This window comes from Strongylocentrotus purpuratus, unplaced genomic scaffold, assembly GCF_000002235.5.
Source record: "Strongylocentrotus purpuratus isolate Spur 01 unplaced genomic scaffold, Spur_5.0 spur5_scaffold_3, whole genome shotgun sequence".
Lineage (NCBI taxonomy): Eukaryota > Metazoa > Echinodermata > Echinoidea > Camarodonta > Strongylocentrotidae > Strongylocentrotus > Strongylocentrotus purpuratus.
In genome coordinates, this window is record NW_022145609.1 from 3,808,762 (window position 1) to 3,833,444 (window position 24,683).

Below are 24,683 nucleotides of genomic sequence, written 5' to 3' on the forward strand. Positions count from 1 at the left end.
AAGGTCTCAGATAATGTTTAACACAGAAAATGTAGAGTAACAATGCAACTTGGAGGGAGAATGGCCTCAAAACGTAAAGTCCTTCGAAGCAGGGTTCAGGGCTCTCTTAGGGGCTCTTGTCTATTTGGTTAAGATACTCTCGATCTGCTTCACTCTGAGACATATTTTGAAACATTTTCAAACAAATTCCATGACTAATATTTCATGAGTAAAGTTTGTTGAGAAGGATTTGGACCTGAGTGTGTGTGTGTGTGGGTCAGAATTGGTTCTTACAGACATGATATGATTATCTACTATAAGACTGGGGACCGACCTGTTACCTCACTATCCTAAAGACATGGCTTAGTTTCGTGCCGAGGTACAGAAAGCTTGCCAAGTGAATAATAATATAATAATAATAATATTTAATTTTTATATGGCGTAAATGTCTCTAAGCGCTTTACAAATATACTATTACCCTGGTCATTGGATTCAGTGCTTGACTGCACACACTGTGTGCACAATCTCCACCCCCTGGGGAGCATTCCAGCCGGGCGTTACTTGACGCTCACAAGCTGTTTGACCAACGATGACGGCCGCATCCTACCGGGTACCCATTTGACACCTGGGTGGAGAGTAGCAAGTGCAGGTTAATATCTTGCCAAAGGATATTAGTGCCGTGTCCAAACTCTCGACCTTCGCATCTCCAGTCAAGCGCCTTCAACCACACGACCACGACACTCCCGAATGTACCGCTAGATCAACTCACATCTCACAAAACATGTCCATTTAAAATTTAAACCTGTTGCTGTTCCACATTAAAACCCAACCTAAGGAAGTTAAGGAAAAATTTGAAGGGTTAAGGCTAAAAGGCAAAGGGAAAAGTGCTCAAGAGACAGTTATTAATGTCCAGGGAGAATTATGTCATGATAAATCAAGAATAGCAAATGAGTTCAATAATTATTTTACAACTGTGGCTGACAAGTTAGCGTGTAAATTACCAGTATACACGAACATTTTTCCATGCCGACAGTGAAAGATTTCAAAAGTTTTATGTCGAGAAAGACACCTCAAAAGATAGTTTTCACTTTTCTCCAGTTTCAGAAAAGTTTGTTTTAGATGAGTTAAACAAGTTGAAAGTATCGAAAAGTACTGGACTAGATATGATACCAGTCAGATTTTTAAAAGATGGGGCGAGAAATTTGTATGAACCTTTGAATTATATAATCAATTTATCTCTTATGTCTTCTACCTTTCCTGACGACATGAAAATTGCAAAAGTAACACCGCTACATAAAAAGAAAGACAAAACTGACGTTGGTAATTATAGGCCTATCAGTGTTTTAAGCGTAGTTTCAAAAATTTTGGAAAAATCGTTTCATGCTCAAATAGAGAAATATTTTCAAGAAAAAAAGTTAATATATGAATTTCAGTCCGGCTTTCGTAACGGATATTCCACTGAAACATGTTTAATACATTTATCGGATTTTGTTAGGAATGAAGTTTCTCAAAGGCGCTTTGTTGGAATGGTTCTTCTGGACTTACAAAAAGCCTTTGATACTGTAAATTATAACATACTGTTAAAGAAATTGGAAGTGATGGGTTTGGATTCGGCATGTGTTAAATGGTTTAGATCATATTTAACTAATCGTCATCAAGTGGTAACTATGCAGAAGGTAATATCTGATTCCCTGCCTATTAAATGCGGGGTTCCACAAGGGAGCATTTTAGGCCCCATTCTCTTTAAGTGTTATATTAATGATATGTGTACTTGTGTTAATGATTCTAAATTACTTTTATATGCTGACGATAGTGTGTTACTATATTCAGATACAAATCCTAAGTCAATTGAAGAAAAACTAAGTGCAGAATTGGCAAAATGCATCGAATGGATGACAGACAACAAGCTTAGTTTACATGTTGGAAAAACAGAAAGTATTTTATTTTGTTCGAAGGGAAAGTTTAAATATACACGTGACTTCAAGGTTACCTATAATAATCAAGTGATTGAGAGAAAAGATTCAGTAAAATATTTAGGAATAAATTTAACTAGTGATCTGTCATGGACAGGTTTGGTAGATTCAATTGCCAAAAAGGCTAATTCTCGCTTAAATTTTTTGTATAGATACCAAACTTGTATGAACATGAAGTCGAGACGTATTTTGTGTTTTGCTTTGATACAATGTTTATTTGATTATGCTAATGCTGCTTGGTACAGTAGTCTGGGCAAGATGGATAAGAAAAAGTTAAGAATAATTCAGAATAAGATGGTAAGATTTATTAATTGCTAAGGCCCAAGAACACACGTCGGGAAAAATGAACTTGAAGAAGCAGGTATACTCCATGTAGGTCAAAGGTCTAAACAACTCGTGTTACACCATGTCCATAAAATATACTACTCAGATGTAGATCATTATATTACTAATAATTTTACTCGTGTCTCAAATATCCATGGATACGATACAAGAAATAGTCATTTTAATTTTGTTTTACCCAAGCGAAAAGGACAAATTGGAAACTCTTTTTATTTAAATGGTATCCAATTTTGGAATTCTCTCCCAAAACATGTCAAAATAGTTAAGAATTTTTCACACTTTAAAAGTGTATTAAAACAATACCTAAAGCATGAATCCCTTCAAGAACAGTAATATCAGTTATCTTAAATCACAGTTCATTATGTGTAGCGCATGTTTTTAAGTTTAATCTTGCATAATATACCGTAGATCATTGTTTGCTATAAGTTCTAGAAAGTTTTGTTGTTGTTTATGTTATATTATTTATTCGTAATATTCGTAGTAGTTATTAGTTGTGATATTTTATTCTCATGCCGTACTGTACACGTACTTTATAGGACCCCGTTGGAAATAAGCCTTTTCCGGCTTTCATGGGTTATCCTGTCAATGTATCTTCTCGTTCCATTTGCTTTATGTATGCATTCAATGTACTATACTTGACGAATAAAATCAATCAATCAATCAATACACTGTACATACAGATATGGTCTAACTCGGACCCGGGGACAACGCGGCCCCGCTGCAAAAACTGTCAGTTTTTTGTCATTTTACCCTGACCCTAACTCTAACCCTAACCCAAACCCTATACCTAACCCTAAACCTGCAAAAACCGCCCAAGTTGTCCCAGGTCCGAGTTAGCCCGTCCCCATACATATGTGTACATAGTTTTGTGCTTTGGCTCAAAAACTTTAATATTCCTAGGTCCATATCAAATTAGCATTAGCATTTTTACTTCGATAAGAAATTCAGATTGCATCTGAGCATTTTACTTTTAAAGCAAGCCAACTGCAAGGTAAAATAATTACTGACAAGCATTGTGATGTCACATGGTCACTGCAAATTTATGAGCAATAAACCCATCCCATCATATGCACCCTTATATAATTGTGTGCAGCATTTGATGACCTTGTATGAAAACTATATGCTTGCCAATCAGGCCCTCTAGAATAATTGGTCTGCTAGGGAGGCTTATCCATCACACGTAGATCACAACACCTAGGCTCTAGATATGTTTCAAGTTGGAAACATATATACATGTTTAATTTTAAAATCAATACTCCACACAAAGTGGCAGAAGTTACACTCTAGGATATATTAGGTCCATGAATTATTACTTCAGGAAATCTTTTATTTCCTACGTGAAAAGTACACCAATCAGCATCACCCATTTAAAAGAGAAAAACAAATAATGTATTTTAAAAAAGTGATGTATGAGTTTTAACCAAATTGATTAAGCTACTTATCATCATGAACTTACTTCTCTTTGGCTAGCTTCAATCCATCTTCAAAGGTAGCCCAATCATATTGTTCTCCTAAACCTGTTAAAAGAAAAGAAAACATTTATCTCAAAAGTGCAGGCTTTTTTCTTCTATTTTTTCAGATATAAAACGTGATTTTGAAATTGAACAACAATAACGATTACTGTATAAAGGCGAGCGCGGGGGTGAAGCTAAATTCAGCACACTCCCTGCACAAGCCGAAGTACACTAAACTAATCAATAGGGACTTTTAGATTTGCGTGGACTGATACGTGTGACTTCCATTCACGGCAGTGCATTAAAAGGACGTCGACCGTAGCAATCCCCATTGTCTTTGTGCGAATCTAAAAGTCCCTAATGTCAATTGATGACGTCATCATCCTTTATGCGCAGTAACAGTTTAAACTACGGCTGCAGGAATTTCAACACAGGGTGCAACTTCGACCAACAAAATGCTGGAAAAAAGACATCTAAATGCATTATGCAGTCAAGCCTAGGCTTAATTTTCAAGTATAAATGTGTAGTCGTGATTCAGCCCGAGCCCCTATTGTCGTAAAGTGAGCGTCAACATTGAGCTGCGAAATCTGTGTTTCCGGCAAAACCAATGTTGCAAACTTTTGTGAGAAGTTAGAAACCAATTCCATGACAGTCATATCTTGTTTCACAAAACCATGATAAGCGACAAATTCATGCTTTCGATACTATCGGCTAAAAACCTAATCTTTGTCACGATCCATCAGATTTTATCCTAAATCAACAAAAGAGATTAGAAAAATGAGAATTAATTCGAAAGTACAAAAAGGTGTATTCTTTGCAATTTTTATGACAATTATTATTTTCAGTTGGCCCATAATTTGCCCGTAGAATACCTATCCCGGTGCCAGAAATTGACCCATATAATTATTCTGCTCAATTTGTTGTACCAAATTAGAAGGAAAACTGAAATGCTAAATACCTCCCGAAATGCAAATGTTACTCAAGTAGTGAAGCATCAAAATAAAACCACGAAACCACACTTTCAAATTGACAAACCCCTGGAATGACGGGCATGGACGTCATTTGTTCCCTCTTTAACATATCGCGGTGTATGCAGCTGAAAATACAATGGCGTCTAATTTCGTTTACATGTGATGGATTCCTTTATTTTTTTATCGCCGCATTTTTCATCAAAATAATACCATGCGCCCGGTTTAGAGTGAGGCAATTGAATAAACATTTATCCTGACGGTAAGTGAAGCAAAAGAAATAACTGAAGAGAAGATGACAAAACAGGCATTGCAAATGTGTGAGATGTCATGGGACATCGTCTGCTTGTGCAAATCATGTTAAACATGATTGTGAAGTCAATCATCTCAGTAACTTTCGGAGAGCTCTTCAGGTAATATGCCAGGGCTGTATTTAAGCGTTTTGTAATTGATAATAATCATTACTTCGAATGTTTCCAAGCATTGAATTCTGATAACCTGTCTAATCAAAGTTACACCTTTGCAATAATGACAATAAAATTAGTTTTTTTAATCAATGAACCTTCTCTTTAAAGGTCCATGCAATTTCTTTGAAATTAATTAGAAGGAAAACTGAAATGTCGAATACCTCCCAAAATGCAAATGTTACTCAGGCAGTGATAGCATTTTACACCATTCAAAAAGGGATTTGAAACCAATTCTGCTAACTAAATTATTTTGATTGTAAATACACATAATGTAATAGGGGTTAATGAACAATGAAATAAACCACAATTTCAAATTGAAGAAACCCCGGAATGAGAGCATGGACGGCATTTGTTCCCCCTTTAAAGGGATTGGGTTTTTTAAATCAATGAACCTACTCTTTAAAGGTCAATGCAATTTCTTTGAAATTAATTTCTATTTGATTGCCCTGCCATCAGCTTTATCGCGAGAGACTTGATGACAGACTAACATCATGGATTCAGTTCCGGGTACAAGAGGTATACAGACGGCATCTGACTAGGAAGGCATTTGTGGATATTCACACTGAATGTCGGGTGAGAGTAAGCGGATTGCTAGCTGATTGAGAAATTGGAAGTTGGAAATCGGAGTGTGAGATGTGGATGTTGCGGAGAACACTGGAGAAAATGGCAACATTCAAAGTTCTGAAACTGTTTTTATCAACTCTGTCGCTTTTCGTCTGTTTTCCGATATTGATACAAGGTAACAACATTAATAATAATAGGCATTTCCATTGCGCCGTCTATCTAGATAATACTATTCCGAGGCGCATTTTATTATTAACCCGGCTTTAGCCTAGCTGCCGTTTTTACAGCGCTCCAGCATTTCAAGGAATTAATTCCTGCCAGGTACCCATTTACAATACCTGGGTTGAGTGTGGCAAATGTAAATGTAGATCAATGTCTTGCCAAAGGACATTAGCGCCGCGGCGGACTCGAACCGTTATTATTATTAGGTACGTTATTATCATCAATTCAAATGCATTTTGGTGTGTGAGTGTTTGCGTACTGGGGTGATCATGACTGAGTCGATGATTTTATGGAATGTCATCATGGTAATGCGAACATATATATATATATATATATATATATATATATATATATACATATAAATATATATATATATATATATATATATATATATATATATATATATATGATTCCTTTTTTAAGGGGCAGTATTCCTGTCAACAAAGACAATGTTTCCGTTTTAAGCCGATCCTTGTATATACAAGTGACTAAAGAATATAAAAATAAGATTATGATTTGTAGCTCTTATGCATAACGTAACTTGGGAATAGCAACAATATTTTACTGAGGGCGTCATTAGAGAGACATTTGGAGTGAAAAAATTAGTCATTAAGTAGACATTGTCATTAGGAGGACAATTTGGTGTCCGCTTAACGTTTTTTTTACAATTTATTTCTCATAGAAGGCCCAATTTTGTTATATATCTCTCTCTATATATATGTAATTTTACTAAAGGCGTCATTGGAGGGACATTTGGAGTGAAAAAATGAGTAGACATTAGGGTTGCGGTTAAGTTTAGGTTTAGGGTTAGGGTTAGGTTTAGGTTTAGGTTTAGGGTTAGGTTTTAGGGTTAGGGGTAGGGTTAGGGTTACGGTTAGGATTTTTATGATGTCCACTTAATGTACCATGTAGGGTTATATATATTACACCCGGTTGTAGGACAATTACCCCCTGAGCAATCACCCCCAGAAAAATTACCCCCCGGAAAACTACCCCCAAAGGACAATTACCCGCTGGGATATTACCCCCCGGATAATCATCACCGAGGACAACTAACCCCAAGGACAATAACCCCCCTGAAATTTACCCCCCCCCCCCCCGGAGAATTACCCCCCCCCCCCCGAGGACAATTATCCCCCGAGGACAACTACCCCCCGAGGAAAAATTACCCCCCTAGGACAAATACCCCCGAGGACAATTACCCCCTAGGACAATTACCCCCCCCCCCCCCCGATGACAACTACCTACCGATGACAATTACCCCGATGAAAATTACCCCGAGGACAGCTACCCCGTGGACAATCAGGATTCAATAGCAAAAGACGATCTGACACATTGAGAGATGGCTACGAGCCCATAAGATCCCCTGCATGAACCCATATCCGTTCAAATACTATAGCACGTTGTCTTCCTTGTCACGATATCATCAACCGCACTGGCGTTGAATAAATTATAATAATAGGGAAATGTGTTGTAAGGCCAGTGCGGTTGCTGATTTCCACGAAGGATGTAAGTTTTAGGTAATTGTCCAGCGCTTTTCAAAATGCATAGAAATACATTTCTCTGGAGCAGCGTTATTCTAATTTTTGTAAGTCACGGTACCCTCTTAAGAAATGAAGAGTTTTTCCCAAATCCCAAAGTCTTAACAGACTATTAATTGTGCATGATTCTGGCACTCGTCAAGTGCTATGCACACACGTATGGGCACATTTAAGAATAAAAAGGGGAAGATATTTTCAAACTGGTAAAAATTAGTTTGTAATCCATACACTATAAATGATTTAAAGTACTTTATGCGGGCACCTTGCCGCTGAATGTACATAAATCAAAAGTGATATATTCGGTCATGACCTTTATACACGAATATGAGGATATTCGGGCCTCTCGTTGCCCTTATTTGCCTTGCTGTCAAAATATTGCGAGGAAGGAAGACACTTCAGTATCTTCAAAATTTTATTTTCTCATGTAATTACATAATTTAACCGTTTCTGATATTTGCTTTTTTTTTACAAAATCAACGTTTTCCAATTCATTCTCTTGCGGCACCCCGGCTAAAAAACGCTGTGCTGGAGTTACAAAATCAAATGAGATGAATTATCAGAGAGCGAATATTTATTTCCTTTTGACATGGCACCGTACTTATAACTTGAAGGCAATTTCTATTTCAAAATAATTTAACGTACAAGAAAACATATTATACTTCAGCATGACAGCAGAAATAAATAGATAACGTGAAGAAAACCTTAATGAAAAAAAATGAAGGTTAATGAAATTTTCTGTAAATAGCAATTTGGAGATAAGCTTGCATTATACGTCACAGTGTTATAAATTCCTCGGGGTGATTGTCATTGGGGGTAGTTGTCCTCCGGGGTTTTTGTCCTCGGGGGGGGGGGGGGGGTTGTCCTCGGAGGGGGAAGAGGTAGTTGTCCTCGGGGGTAGTTTTCCTTGGAGGGTAATTGTCCTCGAGGGTAGTTTTCCTCGGGGGGGGGGGGGTAATTGTCCTCGGGGGTAGTTGTCCTTGGGGGTTATTGTCCTCTGGGGGTAATTGTCCCCGGGGTTGTTGTCCTCGGAGGGAATTGTTCTTGGGGGTAGTTGTCCTTTTCCGGGGGTATTTGTCCTTGGGGGGTAATTGTCCTCTGGGGTAATTCTCCCCCCCGCCCCCCCCCCCCCCACTCCGTGAACGGAGGGATACCATGCGTGTTACCAAAATGTCCGGTAAAGGGGTACTTTTCACGCACCAAAGTCCGGCTCGTACTTACAGCAAAAAGACTTTACACACCGGACTTAGGGGGTGTTTTCAAAAGGAGGGAACATGCATATGCGTACCCTAAAAAACACTGAGTGGAGGTGCCGGGAATTATCCGAGGGGGGGGGGGTAATTCTCTGGGAGGTAATCGTCCTACGGGAGTAGTTTTCCGGGGGGTAATTTCCCGGGGGGTGAATGCTCATGGGGTAATTGTCCTGATACGATTACACCCGACTTATTCTGGGAATAAGGGTTTTGACACTTTAAAACCTATGCAGTTTATATATTTATTGAACCTTACAAAACCGCCATGTACAATGAAATTGTGAAACAAATTACGAATGAAAAGCATACAACAGAATACGCTTAAAGCGTATCCTAAATTCACTCGTGCAAGTGAAATTGTTCTGCACGTCGGAACAAACAACCTGGTAAACGATGACCCGAGCATGTTAGTGACACAGATTGAATCTCTTGCCGATCAGATCTTAGTGAAATGCCCTACTGTCTTAACGATCGCTCTGAGTTCAATAATCCCCCGAAAAACTTTCCAAAAAGAGCTTGTATGGAAAACGTATGAGGCAAACTGGTTACTGGAACAGCTAGCCGCTAGACGCGGATGGAAATTTATTGAACATGACGCCAAAGATCCTGAAAAGCAACTCGCAAGCGACGGCATCCACCTTAATGCTGAAGGTGTAAGATTAATTGGGTATGTGATCTCAGATCACGTAAATGGAGTTTCTCACCCTAGAAAAATTTACCGGTGCTCCCGCTAAATTTTGACAAATTTCAAATAGCGCCTACGGCCGTACAATGGTAGCTGCGACCATGGAAATCTCAGAATATGTAGTTGTGATATATAATTTCAAACGGGAATAGCTAATCGGTCTATTTTAGTCACGAAACATTGTTGTAGAGCTTAATTAATATCTTGACCTTGAGAGGGAGCTATACAACATAAAGAGTTTATTATTTACAATTTCATAACTTTAGACTCGATTTCAACCGCGACAATGATCACTAAATATTGTAGGATCGCATATGCTTCCAATATGTTCATTTGAACCAGATTCATGACCATATACCAAAACTTTGTATTAGCCTACCGTTAAATTAAGTCACGGCAAATCATCCCAGGCGCATGATCAGTATGCGGATGTAACAGCTACTTCAAAACGTGATGGTGGACATGGAACTACACCAATTCCATCTATAACTATGAATAATAGGCCAACAATGACCATGAACAGTTATACCGGATGCTATAACTGCGGTGAAACGAATTACAAACAGAGAAATTGTAGATATGAAACTAAATTAAAGTGCAATTCCTGTTTTCAATATGGATTTCAAGCTAACTGCCCACATCCGTCTTTGAGCACCCCCCCCCCCCCCCCAGTACACTCATCCGGTGGCATTCCTCATCCTTATACAGTGCGTCCCAGAAAAAGAAAAAAACGAGAATTATCGATGTTTTATTTAATCACAATTATAATTAATAAATGACATATATCTGTAAAGCTTAGATCCTTCTCTTTCATTTGATGCAACTCATATGATGCATATTTCACGCATGAGGGATTAAAAGCAATTTGAAGAGAGGAAACCAAAAAGTCATTTGGCGGACGGTATCTGAATTTCAAAGGGAAAATCACATTTCTAGAAGGTTCATTTTCTGCCCTTTCATATGAAATCTCAATCAGGAGAAATGAGCCAGAAATAACAAAGTTCTGTTTGTTTAAAGTAATGCTTGCATACTGCATCTTCTTCAACATGTATTGACCTGATTCTTACTACAAAAAAAAATCATGATTTGCATGTTAATAGTGGCGTTCTTCAGATCTTTTTAAGTGATCATTACATGATATATACGTGTGTAAATTGTTAAGTAAATAATTCTGGTTACAAAATAATTCTGGTCACAAAATGTCCCGTTTCAGAGCATAAACAAAATTTGAGTTTAAAGGTATAAAGACCAGTATTGGAAACGCCCCAATTTCAAAAAATGAAATGGAAGCTCTCATTACCAATCATGTGAAAGAATATGTTTTGACTAATACATGATGATAAAAAATTTGCTGGGAAACCGCCTTATAATTCATATATTGGGTAAATTTGTTTCTCTCATGGTCTGTGAGAGATATAGGATAGTCCCATATACATCTTTCTGTGTATAGTGCTTGCAACTTTACGAAGAATGGGCCAAATTTCTTATCATTTTGATGATTCCAGAACCTTGCAGATGCTAGATGCTAGATGATCAACCTTTTCTGATCGATTCCATAACGTTTCTTTCACAATGCAATCGCATGACCATAACTGGTCTTTACCTTTAAGGAATTTACGATGTATTAAAGCTGTTGTGATAGTCATGTAAAGGATTACAACCTACAAACGGAAGTTCCATGTAATGACATTTGGTTTTCCTGGATGAATGCATGTTAAAAAATGGGTAACAAACATGCACCCATTACATATGCTCATGTTAAGAATAGATATAACCCGTGGATAACACCAGACATTGTAGCCTCTATGAACATAAGAGATTATCTAAAACGAAAAGCTAAATGTGACGTTTCCTTCAATGAATTTCGTAAACGAAGGAATACTGTACTGAGTGATGTTCGCAAGCAAACGGTATTAAATTTCAAAATAACCCCTCAAAAACTTTGGAGTGAACTCCATCGAGCCACTGGTCATTCAAAATATGAAAATAATGCTCATAATAACTTAAGTTCTGATGAACTGAATGATTTTTTTCATTAATAATAATATTGGCCAGAAGATCATGAACTCTCTTCAGGAATCATTATGCTGGAGAAATCCAAAGTATCTTTATGAATTTAAATTTATTGAAATTTCGGAAGATGATGTTTTGAAACTGTTAAGAAAACTCCAAACAAAAACAATTTAGATATATTAGACATTGACAGCAAATGACTAAATATTGCTGCACCATTTTTATCAAAAAAACTAACCACTATTTTCAACTACTTATTAAAGAATAGATCTACCGACTGGAAATATGCGTGTGTCACTCTTATCTGCACTGTCGCTCATAAAGGTGGATTTTATTTATTTTTTTTTATCCCAATTCATGGAATTATTTTAAAAATAATTTTAAAATAATAGATCAAGATAATAGTATACATTCTCAGATTTTATTGAATAATAATTTGCCAATGTGTGTTTTGCGTGACTACTAAAGCATGTGTATGCTACTATGCTTATCAACTAGGGGATCTACGCCCTTAAGTCATAAATGACAGTAATGAGAATTAATGCCCCACAAAGGGGCACTAATATAGCACATCGACACGGTTTTGATCCTGGGGTCTCACAGTTACGAGGCCATTGCTTTGTCACTGAACCATGAATGTACGCAGCAGGGGCTAGGGTAGGGGGCAGTTTCCATAAATATTTTTAAAAAAAACAGAAAATGCAATAAATTTTCAATAATTTATTGCATTTTACCCCGGTCCCCAACATAAACAAATACTCTGGACGGCCATGCATTATGGCTCAAGGCATGGGCACACAGATTTGATTTGATTACATATGCGCCTATTAACTAGGCGGACTTAGTTATTTTCACAACTTGTTCATATCTGTGTTATATGCTATGGCTCCTAATGATTAGGAGCCAGAGCATATAACACTGAGTTCCCATAGGACATATGAAGAGTTTAATTCCAAAAGGCGCTAAATCCACTTTAGGCGTTTTCGAGTAAATCAAGGTTTTCTGTTAGACCACTTTTGTTTCAACGAAACCGCCAAATTTTCACACAGTTCAAAGATCTACCCCCAAAGATCATTAAAATATTGCTTAAAGAAATCCTGTCATAGTAATTATTTTTTAATATTTTTTTATTTTTTCAATTTGTTCGGATTTAGCGCCTTTTGGAATTAAACAAGGATTTAGCGCCTTTAGGAAATAAAATTTTGATGTCTCGTTCCGCATTTCAAATTTTTATTTTTTTTGGTTTTAAGAATGATGTTCGATGTAATAACATACTTCTTTAATTATAATTCAGGGTCTAACACACACATATCTATCCATTTAACACATTGAAAGCCTACATTATGTTGAACATACTTCTCACATCTCATCATTCTAGACGTTTTTGCTCCACACTAATTTCAATCAAAATGTTACACATTTCGCAAATAGTTAGTACATGGGCAACTTCAATCATAAAAATGTTCTCTCTATTCAACTTGTAAAAAAACACAACCACTCGGGTGACTCAGCACATTTTTAAATTGACAAAATAAACAGGCAGTAAAGACTTGAATTGTGTGAAATTTTAAAATCTTGTAAATTTGCTTTACTCATTATCTCATGTCATAACGGTGAGTTAATTAAGACATACAAGAATTGGCAAGTACATAAATAATTAACATACAGTCATTAATGTACAGTTTCTTTAACAATATCATATGAATGTCAACAAGAAGATACCTTACAATGGACATACTTGAGTGCTGATTTTGCATACATATTATTTGAATAATTGTTTGTTAACATCCTAATGGAAGTAGGAGCAATAAAACTCTACCCATACAATATCAGTACAATCTACTGTAAAGTTTTGAGATTAGCCACAATCAATTAGTTGTTATTATACAGTGAAGGTAGCAAAGTGCCAAATATTAATTATCTGTGTACATGCATTCTGGTTTAGTAAATTTGCATTAATAATTACCAACGCTACTTACAACAAAATGCATACATGGGTAATAAAACGGGATTTGATTCAAACTGCACTGCTCAATGAATGCACATTTTCGAAGCCTTCTCTGTTCTTGAATTAAATAGTTTAAACTGATCCATTAACTGTGTAAAAGGCATAAAATCAAATGTCAATCTTCATAGGCAGCAATGATGCCTTCGTCCTCATCACTCTCTACGTCCATTGCATCAGAAGGCGCGCACACCTCTTTGTAAAAGGCACCTACTTCCTGAATGAAGTTGAATGGCCCATACCCTACTAGCGGGTCCACTTGTAGCTCCACCCCCATCGCTCGTAGAAGATTTGCTACATCCCGCTGCTTCGCTGGCTTCACACAGCTTTGCAATGGGAGCTGATTGACCCGAAGAGTACTCCATCTCTTTCATCGCTTCAATATGGTGTACTCATCTCCAGGTGCGCTATAATACTTGGCGAAAGTGACTGGGGCTGGAGCTGGTCTCACGTAGATGCGTTTGGCCTCTGTGATTTTGAATGGCAGGCGTACTTCATTAGGTTGCCCAGACGTTTCCTACCAAGTACAAAGATGGATCTGAATCTTCCGGAGCACACCTCCACATTTTCCCCTTGCTGTGTCGTAATCTGTAAATTGAAAGTGAAACATTGTTAATGGACATTTCCAGCTACCTATAAATTACAAAAACCGTACATGAAAAGTTTATTTTTGTTGGTTTCATTCAATCTAAATAAACAAGTTTGTAATACTAAGCATAGCCCCCCCCCCCCCCCCCCCCCCCCCCACTAACTGTCCTTGCCTATACTAGTATAATGCTCGTGCATGTTTTATTTACATACAGAATTGCATTGCGCAAGAGCACATTTTTTTGCACAGTGTGACATGCAGTGTATGTAGATTGCGCCAGGGGAATTCGTGAATTCACTTTGACCCAGTTGTTTATGGTTCAACCGACGCTACCGGTATAAAATAAAAACAACATTACGACCTAGTTTGACATGTGTAACATAGATAGCACATTACACATAACAAAACATGTATGCCCCTCCCCCCCCCCCCCCAGTAGCAAGAATACCCCCAGCGACTAAACAACTCAATTAAAATTGACAGAAAATTATTGCAATGAGATAATTGGTATCAATTCTGGCAATTGTGTATGATCTGTATTTTTTTTAATGACTCAATTAAAACTTACTTGAAATGTTGGGGCATAGTTCCGCTCTCTCCTTGGTTGTGGACCATTTCCTCGATGGTGCATGACTGGATTGAGTTGTAAGTGGCACATGATGAATGAATCTTGCAGCGGTTGTTCGAGTCTCTGTAGCAGTCCTGGAAAGTATCTGTGATGTCTCCTTCTGTCAGCAAAGACGCCTTACAAAAGCTGTGAGGCATGTGCTGGCATCCAATGGCTGGCTGCTTCCCTATTGATAAAACGAAAGTCATCATGGTAAACATCATGTATTCCACGAAAACAAATTCCTCAAATTTAACAAAACACCGATTATGACTGCACTCAAATTTAAAATGTTTGTTACAGACTTACAGCAGATATTTTCTTAATAGATGGCAAATTATCATTACACTTATGCTATGACATGATGTAACAAAGGCTTGTGAAATATCCATAAACTACTGCACCAGGTCCAGGGCAGATAGTGACCATATCGAGTGACCAGTGACTGAAGCCGGCGAAGGCAAAGCCGTGGCGCAGCAGTAAACACGTAATTTACCCTCAGTTTAATTACAAAATTGTATTTAGTAATTCGTTTTGGTTAAGCCTTGAGCTCATACTACATGCAAACAGAATTGCAATAGTCTTAGTTAGACTATTACCTATTAGGCCTAGTATTACAATTCATTCAATGCAATATAATGCAAATGCATCTGCACTTAATTACACACTAACACAAAAATGAGTAAGTGGGACTGAACTTACCAGGAGCGGTGTTATGATCTTCGTTGTTCTAGTTTTTGGCCCATTATTTTTCATTTCGCTTCCTTTTTCTTGGATTGTTGGTTCTCTCAACTAGCACCCCTCCCTTATCCATGCTGCTAAGTGAGCTAAAGACTGTCAAAACACTGTAAATACTGCAGAAATAGGATCGATCTCGATGCAAGCAGCAAGCTAAATTAGCTGTTGTCAATCCGGGTCACTGGAACAATACTGCGCTCTGATTGATCAAAACACACAAGGTGGATATAGCGCCTTTTGGAATTAAACACTTTTGGATTTAGCGCCTTTTGGAACTAAACAAATTTTTTGTGTCAATTTTTTTCATATTTCTGAAAATTATTTTGAGAAAATGAATGGTGATTTAAATGCGCATGTGCAACTGGTATGTACTCATACTAATAACTCCATTTTGGTAAAAAATGGATTTAGCGCCTTTTGGAATTAAGCTCTTCATATATTTATTCAGATGTTCATATCTCAGCCAATACTTAACATATTAAATTGGTTTTCGACATTTGGGCATTATTTCTGATGCTCTTTCGGAAAATGAAGGAAAAATTGAGAAATTTAACCCCCAAAAAAGATTTTTATGACGTCACAGCTTCGGTACTCTATAGCTCCTAAGTCGATTTGACAACCAATAGTCATTATTTTCCCACTTGGAGACATTTTCAAGCCCCACCTTTTTTAGGGCAGTTCTAAATTAGTATTATCTTTTAAATGCCGTTGGAATTTAACGTTTTCATATTTTTGGCCTGCAAATGGGACATAGTACAGGTAAAGACCAGTATTGGAAAAGCCCCAATTTAAAAAAAAAATGAAATGGAAGCTCTTATTACCAATCATGTCAAAGAATATGTTTTGACTAATCCAATCCAAAATATATTTGATATAGCGCCTTTTCCTTGCAGTTACAAAGCGCTGCACACCCGCTCCACAATGTTTGGGCCACTTAAAAACAAAAGTTAGACACTTCTCAGTGATCAGTGAAGTATATGTAGGCTGGTAATAAAGTAATTTCTAGCAGAATTGATGTGACTTGAGTAGTTTCTTGAACTGGTCAACAGATGAGGCCGTCTGCACAGCATTGGGTAGTTGGTTCCACAGTTTTGCAGCAACCGATGGAAAAGACAATTCACCAGCACGTTTCTTAGAGAGACACTGAGTGAGCCAGATGGATGATGATGAGCGGGTATTTCGGACTTGAGGGCGACGAACCAAGCAGTCAGCTATGTACGGGGGACATCGGTGGTTGAGAGACTTGTAGACCAGTAGTAGGATCTTAAAAGCTATTCTCTGTCGTACATGATGATAACAAATTTGCAGGGAAACCGCTTACTAATTGATATATATGCTAAATTAGTTTATCTATTTGACGGTGATAGATAAAAACGCACGTGTCGCGCACGTGTGCGTAGTCCCATATACATCTTTCTGTGTACGGTGCTTGTAACTTTACCAAGACTGGGCCAAATTTCATATCATTTTGATGATTCCAGAACCTTGCAGTACACACCAATACTTATATGCTAGATGGTCAACCTTTTCTGATCGATTCCACAACGTTTCTTTCACAATGCAATCGCATGACAATAACTAGTCTTTAAATACAGAAAGCTTTGGTCCAGCTCTCCAAAGTCACGATTTTTGAAACATTTCTTCCAGTCGCTCTAGATCGAAATTTCTAAAAGTTTTTTGCTTAAAATGAAACATTGAGAAAAGATTTAGGGTTGCTGAAACTTAGTTCAGTAAGTATAATCGCATTAAATTTGCGTGCGAATATTATCTATCGTGCATGTTCTCAAACTCAAGTACTCTGCAAACATTATGAGCTGAGAAGAAATCATCCTGTTCAGAAATCGAAACGTACTATAGTGACTAGTATACCATGTATACTATATTACATCTTAGTCAGGGAATAATTGTATTGATGATGATTTATAAGAACGCCGTTCTACCAATATGTACGGTGAACATGTACATTATATAGTTGCATATTGTTCATGCAAAATGACCCTGGTGTTGTTGAATAGAATTGAAACGGTACATGCAATGAAAATACTTCTATTATCATTAAAAAAAAAACTTTCGTTGTACTTTGCCCTCAGCGAGCGTGGTTCAAGGTTGTGATCTACGTCAATTGTGTTTAGGGGGGCGTTACATACTTACAGGATGTTCACTAGTGTCATAGAAAGAACAAAATCTGTCATGCTTGAAGGGACAAAAATTCAGTCCTTTTCAGCTTATGCGCAGTTAATTTCCTTTTCAGAAGTATTTTGATGACGAGAGAAATGCTTGTTAAATGTGAGGTGTCTTGTTTGCTTGCTTCCAGCGTAGTTGATTCGGAGTTGTCCCCATGCTTATAATATCAGGGTGTTTATGGAAATGTTTAGACCTTCCTTAGATTATATCAATATATATATGATATGATATAACTTTACAAATCACGATATCCACGACTTTCCCAGAATTGGTTTTGACCGTTGTATTACAATGCGGTAGAGATGTTTTTTAGACTTACTACTAATGTAGGATGGGCGATCAAAAAGGGTAGGGGAAGCAAAACTTAAACAAAACATTGATAGACCGGTAGCCTCTACAAAAATGTCAGGAAATCGGCAACTATATAAGTCCAAATAACAATTCAACGTTCGTTGTTGATACCTGAAAAATCACTATCGTATTCAAAAAATGCAAAATACAAATGTACGTGGGGTTTTGAAAGATTGTCATGATGAGTAGTCGCTAACCTATTTCGCACGTTCTGTCTGTCTGGTAAGATGTTGTTAGAATCATATAAATATATCGTCTTTGCTGGACAGTGAGAATGATGACCGTGTTTGAATGCAAACCCCACTCCTCTCTTAGTAATAAGCATAATCAATTAAGGCTCGTACTGTTGTGACCCTATAAGCCCAAAGTTTGCGTGGCTCACACACCATACAGGCCCAGAGGCGGCGCTCCGGGAGGGGGGTACCCTAAAAGTGCCACTTTTACCTTGACAAGTGCCCCTATAACTTTGTAAAAGTGTCCCTCCCCTTTTCACCTCTGATAAGTGCCCCTTTTATTTTGACACGTGCCTCTTTACCCTTGACAAGTTCCCATTTACCTTTACAATGAAGTGTTCATTTTCCATTCGCATAAGTGCCATTTTTAAAGGTAAAGACCAGTATTGGAAACGCCCCAATTTCAAAAAATGAAATGGAAGCTCTCATTACCAATCATGTGAAAGAATATGTTTTGACTAATACATGATGATAAAAAATTTGCCGGGAAACCGCCTACTAATTCATATATTTGGTAAATTTGTTTCTCTCATGGTCTGTGAGAGATATAGGGTAGTCCCATATACATCTTTCTGTGTATAGTGCTTGTAACTTTACGAAGAATGGGCCAAATTTCTTATCATTTTGATGATTCCATAACCTTGCAGATGCTAGATGCTAGATGATCAACCTTTTCTGATCGATTCCACAACGTTTCTTTCACAATGCAATCGCATGACCATAACTGGTCTTTACCTTCAAGGCAGTGCTACGGGAGTGGGTAACCCAAAAGTGCCCCTTTTTACATAGAAAAGGTGCCCTTTGAAGTGCCCGATTGCAGGTACGATAAGTTCCCCTTTTTATTTTGATGAGTGCCCCCTTCACCTCTGATAATTGCTCTATTCAAAAATTGAATAATCAAAAATTTACCGGTGCTCCCTTTCAAACATTTCAAATAGCGCCTAAGGCCATTCCATGGTAGCTGCGACCATGACAATCTCAGAATATGCAGTTCTGATATATAATTTCAAACTGGGAATAGCTACTCGGTCGATAGTAGTCAAGAAACATTGTTTTAAAGCTGAATTAAAATCAGTCTTGAGAGAGAGCTATACAATATAAAGGCGTTGTGGCGTGCGCCTGTAATCCAGCTAACAGTGGAAGTTACAAACTGATTCAGCCGAGGACGCAGGTTCGAAACTGAGTCACGTCTTTCGGATGGTGACGTTAAAAGGTCGGTCCCAGACGTAAATAATCATATCTGATTGATACACGTCTGTAAAAACCTAATTACACACACACACACACACACACACAATTTATTATTTACAATTTCATCACTTTAGACTCAATTTCAACCGCGGCAACGATCATTAAATATTGTAAAATCGAAATTGCGTCCAATATGTTCATTTAAACGAAATTAATGACACCATGCCAAAACGTTGTATTACCTTAAATGTATAAAAAGAAAAAAATATTAGAATCATTCCTGATAATGCAAATCACAATTTCGGGGTGTATGCAGTGTCCTTTTTTTTTGCCCCTTCCTCCCCCATTTTGGAAGTCGCTCCGCCACCCCTGTACAGGCATATGAACATATGCGTTTATACGGCAATTTTTTTTTTCGCGGAGGGCTCAACGATGCTTGTACGAATGTTAAATTTGCAGTGACAATAAGTAGAATAGAAAAACTGAAAGTAGGCGCGTACGCAGGGGGTGTTTTGGGGGTTTAACCCCCCCCCCCCTCAAATAAATTTGTTTTAACAAAACAAAACAAAAAAAACTTTTTTGGCGTGTGTGCTAAAGGGAGACCAAAAAATAATCTGGATTTATATAGCGATTAATACTGAATACCGTTTCTCAGCGCTCTACAGATATCATTATAGTATGGTATACCTGTGAATCATCAGCGAACCATTTTTTCAGTTTTTACGTCTAACATCTCGTGCTGTTTGTACAGATAACCAAAGAACAAAGGAAAAATACGTAAGGAACATGATCTAAACACGCTTGGTAGTTGTTCACGAATTGCATTTATCTTTGAAGTAAATATTTTACAGTAACATGCCTTTAATTTAGCATTGAGTGCATGTTTTTACATGTCTGAATCCAATCTTAAAGGGAAAATCCACCCTGATATGAAAATGGTTTTAATAGAAGCAGAAATGAGACAGAAATTAAACACAAATTGGCAATTCTGTGACGTATCTTTTGAGGTGCTTTCCATTTGCACTGTGCACGTACTAAAAGTAATTAAAGATCCACATTTTCCTTTAGGAATATTTTCATTCAACCCTTGTGTGAAACAACTCTTTTCTGTCATCAATAACTGAGAAAAGAAAAGTTTATAACACTTGCTGTACATGGGAAATCGGTGAGTAGCTTGCACGATACGTCACAGTGTTGCCAATTTGTGTTTCACTGATTACAACTTCAATAATCCATTATTTTTCTATTTTTAATCTGCTATTGCTCAAACTTTCACAAATTTGTTTCTCTCACTTTCCCCCGCTTATTAAAACCAACTTAATATCAGGGTGGAATTTTCCTTTAATAGCAAGTTGCTATTAAAGAACCAAGAAATACCAAATGAGTAGATTGGTAAAAGTTGGAACAAACTTGGACAAATGGGAAAGTTATGAATATTTGAAAATTGTATTTAGTCCATATGGGAATTTCAGAATTGCCAAATTGATTGTAATACCTGTGTGAAATAGTTCCTGGAAACTCTCCCATTTGCTTCAACAAACATGATGATTGAAATAGATTATTCCTTAAAAAGTTCAAGTTTTTAAAAAATAATACTGAAAAAACAGCACATAATCTTTTTTTTCTTTAACTTTTTTTCAACTCTGAATATATTTTTTCTTCTTTTATCTTCTGTTCCAAATCCTTAAAGGTTAAGACCAGTTATGGTCATGCGATTGCATTGTGAAAGAAACGTTGTGGAATCGATCAGAAAAGGTTGATCATCTAGCATATAAGTATTAGTGTGTACTGCAAGGTTCTGGAATCATCAAAATGATAAGAAATTTGGCCCAGTCTTCGTAATGTTACAAGCACTGTACACAGAAAATGTATATGGGACTATACGCACACGTGCGCGACACGTGCGTTTATCTCTCACAGACCATGTAGATAAACTAATTTACCAAATATACCAATTAGTAGGCGGTTTCCCGGTAAAATTTTGATCATCATGTATTAGTCAAAACATATTCTTTCATATGATTGGTAATAAGAGCTTCCATATCATTTTTTGAAGTCGGGGTGTTTCCAATACTGGTCTTTACCTTTAACCTGAATGTATTTCATGATTATAAAATATATTCATATGAAGCGTATTTTCCATTTTTCTCTCATGAAAAAAGAAAGAAAAATAGTCTTCTTGGAAATACAATCAGAATGTAATGAAAATAGCAAGAAGAATAAAAAGTATTTTTGTTTGCATGTGGGAAACGACCAAGGACTTTTTTTCGTCCCAGTTCACCTTGTTCTTCCCTTCCGTTTGCTCACAGGATAGGGAGAAAGGATTAAACAAAGAAAGATAATTCACGGAAGAAGAGAAAAGGAGAAGAAATGAATGCAATGAATGCAATGGAGGAAACTATAAGAGGGGGAAAGCGTGAACCAATATAAAGATGGAATGGGAGAAAGCAGGACAAACGGGATGAGAGGAACTTATATTATTAGCAGGAAATTTACTCTACACATACCATGCAAATAATGTCCCTGTGCCACTTTGAATTCAACATTATTCAATAATTCCCAGAGCAAGATTAATTTTTATACTGGTATCGAAAGGGCTGTCATGGAGCTCATCAAAACCAGAAATGTGTATTTTGCATAAACATTGTGATGCTCAAAGCAATCTTACCGTCAAATTGGAGCCTATTGTTTTGTGCAAAATTGCACGTGTGGAAAACTATTGACCATGCACAGAGGTGAAGAAAGCAACCAAAGAGTTAAAGAATAGAGAGGCATGTATTCACTGAAATAAAGGGGGTGGGGGAGAATGAGAATATACTATAGCAATTGTAAAACAAGAAGGCCTGGAATTCATTAAAACTGATTTGCTCATTCATCTTGCTGTCTTGTCAGAGATGGTAACAATCATATTTTATCACAGTGATAAATCCTCATAGATGTGGGTAAAGTCTTAAATATATAATCTTTGTCCTTTTTCCTGTTTGGTAAAATCTCTGTGATGTATTGTACATTGTACAGGCTACTCACTCTAAGCAAACAATTTTGTGTATTTGATCTGGGACTGATCTGTATTTGTGGAAGAAAAGAATATGAAGTTTGAAATTCAAGGGAAACACCAATTTCATGCACGAATTTACATGTCTTTGAAGGGATATACTGATATTTATCTGTCAAAAGTTTTGCAATATTATATCAAGTCTTGCTAATTTTGCAGGTGAAGGTCGCTTTTTTTTGCTTGATAGTTGTCTAACTGAAGGTATAACTTGAAGTACTGTAAAATGATATGTTGGTTAAATGTAAGTGTGCTTTAGAATGAAGATTTCTTTTCATTGGACTATTTCTGTAATAAATTTATCTTTACCTTCTTCACCAATGTATTTATGAACTACATGTCTGGGGGTTATAGTTCTGATTTTAATATTTTGCTTCTCAAAACATACTACACTGACATTTAAATGCATTAAGTTGCTGATCAACACATGGTTAGGTATTGAATAAACGTGTATTTTCCCAGTTTACATACACATACATTTATGAGACGAAACTTGGTGTATTAACATGTGCAATATCTTGATGGCAGTTATGTTATTTTCCAGCTCCAAGTACTAATGACATGGTTCTACAAATCTGCAATAAAATTATGATTTTCAATAGCTATGTTTATTTGCGTTCTGGATGCATCTTAATGCAGCAATACGCTGTTTTAATTAGACCTGAGTCCTTCAGATGCCGTGTCTGAATGCTTGCAGGGAGATGTACTCTAAAGTATAATGTATCCAGCAAAAGTAAATTTCTGTTCATTTGTTATATTGCAGGTGAGGTTGTTCATATCACAGTGCTGACCTTAGGATACACCAATGTAGATACATATAGCCTTGTGGAGTATCAATGTTACCCCAGTGTACCAGATACAGACGCTTTACTATCATTTGGTCGATCAGCACCCATAACAACAGACAGGTCACCACCAGACGAGGTGGAACATCCAGATTCTAGAAATGCATTCATCAGACGGGTCATATTCCCTACAGGAGATGGATGGGATAGAGATGGTTTCGGTCCGTTCTACTGTGAGGCTTCTAAACCTGATCGAGATGTTACAAGGGTTACTACATTTTTCCAACGAAATAATAGTAAGATTATTATTATAATATAAGTATAGGATTTCCTTATTTTTAAAGATTTATTCTTTGATGTATACTATAGAAACTTCCTGTAGTAAAGTAGTCAAAGTAAAGTTTTGAGCATATTCCATGTGAGGTCATTATGAAGTCAATTTAAGTAAAACATTTTAGTATTGCTATTGGAGATTTTGAAATTCATGAATTGTCTCTCAGATATCCTGTTTACTTCAAACCTGGACATATAAATCTGACAAATTTGTAAATATTTATAACTGAATTATCAAAAGTAATTGCATTTCCTTTGCTTCATAGACTGTATAGTGTTATCTTTTATAGATTTAAGATTTGTACACGTATAATTCATATACTTGTACGTCATATATGAATAATCGAAATTAATCTCAGTTCAAATCCTGAATTGCCAATGAATGTAATCAATTAATATCCCAAGCACCTGAAATCAAAAGAAATGTGTTTTTCCTGACAGATCAGTAAGAACATATACATGTAGTTTCATACTTTGTAAATAGGACGGAATAAATAACATTAATCACAAATTCCAATTTGTATAACAGATCTAGGCTATACAAATTGTCGAATAGAGAATCGAATATTATATGTTGTAATGCGAGAAAAAAATGAAATATTATTTGCCATGGAACATCACGGAGTAATCCTCATTGAAAATAATGCATTACTATTGGCCCATTTAAACATGTTTCCCAAACACCAATTTGAAGAATCATCAGTTTTTGTGACTACCATTTACACCACTGGAAAAAACCTGTAACAAAAACCCGTTGAAGTTTAACCATACCAATTTTGTTTGTGAGTAGTGCGCATGTGTGACTTGTCGGTGCTCTTCATGCGTTACCATGGAAGCGAGGAGAGTCATGTGAGCGATAATGGGTATCTTATCGAAGATTGCATTTACACTGCAATAAATTTGTGAAATCTTGGCAGGCGTTTAAAAAAAACTACACTCTCGGGGAGTGTTTCACAAAGACTATGATCGATATAAATTGGACTTGAACTATGGCAGGCTGTTCATGCCACTATTTCCTCGAACCATTCCTGGCTTTGGTTTACCAGGGAACGTACAAATCATGGTCACACATCTACAGAATTTACATTTTTGTTATTGTTATTAGTATTGAAAGAAAAATCTAAATATCATATTTAAGGTTTTTTCCCTCTACTTTT

The 24,683-nt window shown here is 36.8% G+C and overlaps 1 protein-coding gene and 1 long non-coding RNA gene across 2 annotated transcripts; one reads left to right on the forward strand and one right to left on the reverse strand.

Moving 5' to 3' along the window:
* Window positions 1-5,808: 5,808 nt before the first annotated feature.
* Window positions 5,809-23,975, forward strand: LOC115928753. Its single transcript, XM_030996622.1, has 3 exons — window positions 5,809-5,922; window positions 23,172-23,489; window positions 23,968-23,975. Exons 1-3 carry the CDS (start codon window positions 5,817-5,819, stop codon window positions 23,973-23,975), a joined length of 432 nt encoding a protein of 143 aa, XP_030852482.1. The 5' UTR covers window positions 5,809-5,816.
* LOC115928880 lies at window positions 13,509-15,549 on the reverse strand. The gene is made up of 3 exons (XR_004066266.1): window positions 15,362-15,549; window positions 14,621-14,846; window positions 13,509-14,051 (listed from the first exon to the last, which is right to left on the reverse strand). It is a non-coding gene; the product is annotated as an uncharacterized LOC115928880 (long non-coding RNA).
* Window positions 23,976-24,683: the final 708 nt, after the last annotated feature.